The sequence below is a fragment of the Podarcis bocagei genome, assembly GCF_964188305.1.
Source record: "Podarcis bocagei genome assembly, chromosome: 10".
In the NCBI taxonomy this organism is placed as follows: domain Eukaryota; kingdom Metazoa; phylum Chordata; class Lepidosauria; order Squamata; family Lacertidae; genus Podarcis; species Podarcis bocagei.
This window is the reverse complement of record NC_138135.1, coordinates 12,219-18,624: the sequence shown is the minus strand read 5'-3', so window position 1 is coordinate 18,624 and position 6,406 is coordinate 12,219. Positions and strand designations below refer to the sequence as shown.

The 6,406-nt window shown below is 43.6% G+C and overlaps 1 protein-coding gene across 1 annotated transcript; it reads right to left on the bottom strand.

Moving 5' to 3' along the window:
- Positions 1-856: 856 nt before the first annotated feature.
- On the bottom strand, positions 857-1,952 carry LOC308596378 (olfactory receptor 13H1-like). Its single transcript, XM_081211291.1, has one exon. The coding sequence runs from the start codon at positions 1,924-1,926 to the stop codon at positions 874-876; it is 1,053 nt and encodes a 350-aa protein (XP_081067417.1). The 5' UTR covers positions 1,927-1,952; the 3' UTR covers positions 857-873.
- Positions 1,953-6,406: the final 4,454 nt, after the last annotated feature.

Here is a 6,406-nt window from a genome sequence, read left to right as displayed (position 1 = left end):
GAAGGACAGCCAAATTTAAATAACAATCTAACACACAGCTGTGAGGCATTTGCGAGCTTTTTTGCGGAGAAGGTCCTGTTTCTGGTTGACCACAAACTTGACATGAGCCAACAGTGTGACGCGGCAGCTAAAAAAGCCAATGCAATTCTGGGCTGCATCAATAGGAGTATAGCATCTAGATCAAGGGAAGTAATAGTGCCACTGTATTCTGCTCTGGTCAGACCTCACCTGGAGTACTGTGTCCAGTTCTGGGCACCACAGTTCAAGAAGGACACTGACAAACTGGAACGTGTCCAGAGGAGGGCAACCAAAATGGTCAAAGGCCTAGAAACGATGCCTTATGAGGAACGACTAAGGGAGCTGGGCATGTTTAGCCTGGAGAAGAGGAGGTTAAGGGGTGATATGATAGCCATGTTCAAATATATAAAAGGATGTCACATAGAGGAGGGAGAAAGGTTGTTTTCTGCTGCTCCAGAGAAGCAGACACGGAGCAATGGATCCAAACTACAAGAAAGAAGATTCCACCTAAACATTAGGAAGAACTTCCTGACAGTAAGAGCTGTTCGACAGTGGAATTTGCTGCCAAGGAGTGTGGTGGAGTCTCCTACTTTGGAGGTCTTTAAGCAGAGGCTTGACAACCATATGTCAGGAGTGCTCTGATGGTGTTTCCTGCTTGGCAGGGGGTTGGACTCGATGGCCCTTGTGGTCTCTTCCAACTCTATGATTCTATGATTCTAAAGGGAGTGAAAGGCAGGAGATCAAGTCCAAACTCCTCCCCCTCCTCCTCCTCCTCTTCCTCGTCCTCCTCTTCTTTACCACGACTTCCTCTTGTTATCAGAAATTGCCCACTATCAAATGCAATCCATTTGATACTTATTCTGATATTTTCCTTCCAGCCAGTTTCCAAAAGGCACTCTTCACATCCCTGTTTCTCAGGCTGTAGATCAAAGGGTTGAGCATAGGTGTCAAAGCTCCATATGCTACAGATATGAGCTTGTCCTTTTCAGAAACTGATTTCCCTTGTGGCCTCAAGTACATGATCATGATTGTGCCATAGAAGACACTGACGACAGCAAGGTGAGAGCTGCAGGTGGAAAAGGCTTTCTTGCGACCCTGTGCTGAACGGATGCGCAGTACAGCCAGGCCTATGCGCCCATATGTCACAACTATGAAACCAAAGGGAGGTATTAAAATAGAGATGCTGGCAGCTTGCATAAAGAGCTCACTAGCATGAATGTCAGAGCAAGCCAGTTTGAGGAACGACTCCAGCTCACATGCAAAATGATTGATGACATTTTGTCCACAGAAGTCAGTAGGCCGCAAAAGTGCATTGATCAGAGTTATCAGGAAAGGAAAGCCCACAGATGCAGTCACGAGGCAGAGGCAAAATTTCCAGCTCATGATTTTCATGTAGTGCAAGGGCTGGCATATAGCCACAAAGCGGTCATATGCCATGAGCGCAAGCAGGACACACTCAGTGGAGACAAGTAATAGACCAATGTACATCTGGGACAGGCATCTGTAGAAGGAAATTGTAGGCCTGTAAATGAAGCAGTTGACCAAGACCTCTGGAACTGTATTGCTGATGAGGGCGATGTCTATAGAAGATAGAGCACACAGAAAGAAATACATGGGAGTATGAAGCCTGGGGTCCACAATGATTAGCATGATAATGAGGCCATTACCAAGAAAGCTAGTGAGGTAGACTACCAAGAGGAAGAAGAAGAAGAAGATGGTTTGAGCTCTGGGGTATTCGGATAATCCAATCAAGATGAACTCTGTCACCATTGTCTCATTTGCAAGTCCCATGGCATTCTGTGACTGGTATCTCCTGCAGGGAAGAAAGGTCAATGTGTTTAGAAGCACAAACAGAGGTTTCTCTAAGAAGCACCCACCCCCCTTGTAATCCAGCATAGAGCCAGGCATGTCCAAGCTCACGGGCTGCTTTCCAACTCATTTATGCACAATTAGATCCCACTGAAATCAGTCAGTGCTGCTGTTGGTTTGATAACTTATTATACTAGGGTTGTCATATTTCAAGAAATATGGGCACAAAAAGTACTTGAGGCTTTTTAGGGCCATCGCCCGATAGCCCCCCCCCCACGCCAAGCCAGAGCCAGAGCCTGGGTCACCTGTGCCCCCACCAAAGCCTGAATCAGAGCACACACACACCCCCCCACATATTTTTTTAACCCCAAATCCAGGACATTTACTGTAAAATGTGAAATTTCTCCCTGGATGGGCATGTAGGACCCCGAAAAGAGGACATGTCCAGGAATTCCTAGACAGATGGCAACCCTATATTATAACTGACCTGACTTCCCAGCAGCACAGTTCCCACAGTTCCCATTTCTGGGAGGGGCAAAACAGTGGGGAGGTCTGCAAACACTAGGATTGCCATATTTCAAAAACTTCTGAAATGGGATGCCCTATGTCTGGATTTCCCTGGCCATTGCAGATTTCCGCCCGGATGCTGTTTATGAGGGCCGAATGCCAGTTATGTCCAGGAAATTCCAGTCGTATGGCAACTCTAGCAAACACAATGAGTGAGCCAATCCTGCACTTCCAGGGCTGTGTTTGCATTGCACTGACTGCCCTTGCCACCTCTCCCTCTCGCTCCTGGTAAGCACCAGTAACTCCACTGCCAGGAGGTCAGCCAAGATCCCCTTGAACAGCCCTGCCATCTGCTATGGAGAATGAAGTTGCAGAACTTGTCTGAAACCCTGGAAAGCCATTTTACTGAGGTAGATTGGTCAATGGTCTGACTCAGTATAGTAAAGCAGCTTTCTATGTACCTAAGGAACACTGAGAGTCATGGAAAGGGGAGTCATTGTTAAATAGAAGTTGCTAGCTTTACACAGAATTGGGCAAGAGCAAAAATTGTATATAAAGTGTTGATAAAATGGCTACAAAACAACAACATTTAACCCCACAAAAAACATCAACATACAATTGAAATGTGAATAAAATTATTGAAACATAGTGATGTATATCTGTCTAGAATGATGCCTATATATCAACCCGATGGGGCAAACAATGACTAGAGACCAATTGTGCTTTTGACACCCCCCAGGGGTCTTCCTCAGTGGTCAAGGCCACTTGTATTTATTCCAGGTCAGCTCCCCCTGTTGTCTATATAGATTGGCCAAGTGGCTAACTATTGATAACCAATTGCATTACAAATTCAATACGTTGTTTTTATAATTTCTAATGAGACTGAGAACCTTATTCTGATAAACTAAGATTTTAAAACTCACCAAATATATCCATAAGGCTACTACACACACACACACACACACACACACACACACACACACACACTGAACATGCAGATATATATGAGCTGATTTAAAAAATAGCATGGATTTCTGAAAAATAAGTCATGTCAGACTAACCTGATCTCGTTTTTTGACAGAATTACAAGCCTGGTAGATGAAGGGAATGCAGTGGATGTAGCCTACCTTGATTTCAGCAAGGCATTTGACAAGGTGCCCCATGATATTCTTGTAAAGAAACTGGTAAAATGCGGTCTTGACTATGCTACGACTCAGTGGATTTGTAACTGGCTGACTGACCGAACCCAAAGAGTGCTCATCAATGGTTCCTCTTCATCCTGGAGAAGAGTGACTAGTGGGGTGCCACAGGGTTCTGTCTTGGGCCCGGTCTTATTCAACATCTTTATCAACGACTTGGATGATGGACTCAAGGGCATCCTAATCAAATTTGCAGATGACACCAAACTGGGAGGGGTGGCTAACACCCCAGAGGACAGGATCACACTTCAAAACGACCTTGACAGATTAGAGAACTGGGCCAAAACAAACAAGATGAATTTTAACAGGGAGAAATGTAAAGTATTGCACTTGGGCAAAAAAAATGAGAGGCACAAATACAAGATGGGTGACACCTGGCTTGAGAGCAGTACATGTGAAAAGGATCTAGGAGTCTTGGTTGACCACAAACTTGACATGAGCCAACAGTGTGACGCGGCAGCTAAAAAAGCCAATGCAATTCTGGGCTGCATCAATAGGAGTATAGCATCTAGATCAAGGGAAGTAATAGTGCCACTGTATTCTGCTCTGGTCAGACCTCACCTGGAGTACTGTGTCCAGTTCTGGGCACCACAATTCAAGAAGGACACTGACAAACTGGAACGTGTCCAGAGGAGGGCAACCAAAATGGTCAAAGGCCTGGAAACGATGCCTTATGAGGAACGGCTAAGGGAGCTGGGCATGTTTAGCCTGGAGAAGAGGAGGTTAAGGGGTGATATGATAGCCATGTTCAAATATATAAAAGGATGTCACATAGAGGAGGGAGAAAGGTTGTTTTCTGCTGCTCCAGAGAAGCGGACACGGAGCAATGGATCCAAACTACAAGAAAGAAGATTCCACCTAAACATTAGGAAGAACTTCCTGACAGTAAGAGCTGTTCGACAGTGGAATTTGCTGCCAAGGAGTGTGGTGGAGTCTCCTCCTTTGGAGGTCTTTAAGCAGAGGCTTGACAGCCATATGTCAGGAGTGCTCTGATGGTGTTTCCTGCTTGGCAGGGGGTTGGACTCGATGGCCCTTGTGGTCTCTTCCAACTCTATGATTCTATGATTCTATGATTCTATGAAAAAGATAGTCCATTAATTTCCATTAAGTTAGTGATTTTTTAAATAATAATTAAAAAGTTGTAGCATCGGCTTTCTGGATTATCTGGTGGTGTTATTCCACAATTCCTTCTGCGTATTTCCTGTATTTGTTGCTTTATTGTGTTGTTTAGTCGTTTAGTTGTGTCCGACTCTTCAGGATCTGTCCTTCCCATGAGCACTCAGGGCTGATTTCCTTCAGAATGAATAGGTTTGACCTTCTTGCAGTCCATAGGACTCTCAAGAGTCTCCTCCAGCACCATAATTCAAAAGCATCAATTCTTCGGCGATCAGCCTTCTTTATGGTCCAGCTCTCACTTCCATACATCACTACTGGGAAGACCATGGCTTTAACTATATGGACCTTTGTTGGCATGGTGATGTCTCTGCTTTTTAAGATGCTGTCTAGGTTTGTCATTGCTTTTCTCCCAAGGAGCAGGGTCTTTTAATTTCGTGGCTGCTCTCACCATCTGCAGTGATCATGGCGCCCAAGAAAGTAAAATCTCTCACTGCCTCCATTTCTTCTCCTTCTATTTGTCAGGAGGTGATGGGACCAGTGGCCATGACCTTAGTTTTTTTGATGTTGAGCTTCAGACCATATTTTGCATTCTCCTCTTTCACTCTCATTAAAAGGTTCTTTAATTCCTCCTCACTTTCTGCCATCAAGATTGTGTCATCTGCATATCTGAGGTTGTTTATATTTTTTCCGGCAATCTTAATTCCAGCTAGGGATTCATCCAGCCCAGCCCTTTTGCATGATTTGTTGCTATCGGTCTTCTTTTTTATATTATGCTCTTTTATGGTTTACTGATTATTATTTTGTCACTGTATTTATTTTTTTGTCTATGCAATCCTCAGGGTACAGTGCTAGCAAGAAATTCCATAGAAAAGCAATTAAACGTTTGGATTGTTAACTCAGGTCATGACTCAGTGGCAGAGTATCTGCTGGGAGAGACCCCTGTCTGCAGTCCTGGAGAGCCACTGTCAATTACTGTAGACAACACTGAGCTACATGGACCAACTTAATATAAAGCAACCTCCTGCACTCATTAGTATTTGAAAATGGAATTTATGCTGTTGCAGCCTAGTTCAACCATGGTGTCCACACATGCGGATTTATGTGCCAAAGGTAGAAAAATAGGGGCATTTAGAAAGAAAAAACAGCTTAGAATTAACTGGTTAGATCAGAAGAAAAACCCTAAAAGTACATTAAGTACATTAAGACTGCAATCATAACCACTTACTTGGGAGTAAGCCCCATTGGATTTCAATGAAGCTTATTTCTGAGCTGGAATAGATTGCAAAGGCATAGGTTATATCAATTGCAAACATCATATTGCTTACCTAAATTTAGATCTCCCAATTTGACAAAAGACTGAGATCCTCTGTAATGTGTACAATCCTAAGTGCAGTCTAAAGAAGTGTTGAAGAGGAAGAGGAAGCTGTAAGAATCCCATTTAACTTCAAAATTATTGAAATTCCATCAAATCCAGTCAATTCGATCTTCATATAGTGACATTTTGGAGTTTGCTATGATAGTGTTCACATTAAACATTTCCATCACTAAAGGTTGTTGATTTGAAACTTGTATTTGAGAAAGGAAAATACTAGGATGTGTGGGTGGGTTGGGGAGATATTTACATTCCTTTTCAAAGAACCTCAGGAGCCCAATAGCTTTATGGAGAACGCTTATGTGGGTCATGCAGGAAGATCCATTCTTCATTCCTGCAGCTCTGCTCATTAGACCAAAGGTAATTATTTTGCTCACACCTGTTT

Excerpts from the sequence above, each read along its gene's own strand:
- LOC308596378 (XM_081211291.1), bottom strand. The coding sequence starts at position 1,926 with ATGCCTGGCTCTATGCTGGATTACAAGGGGGGTGGGTGCTTCTTAGAG.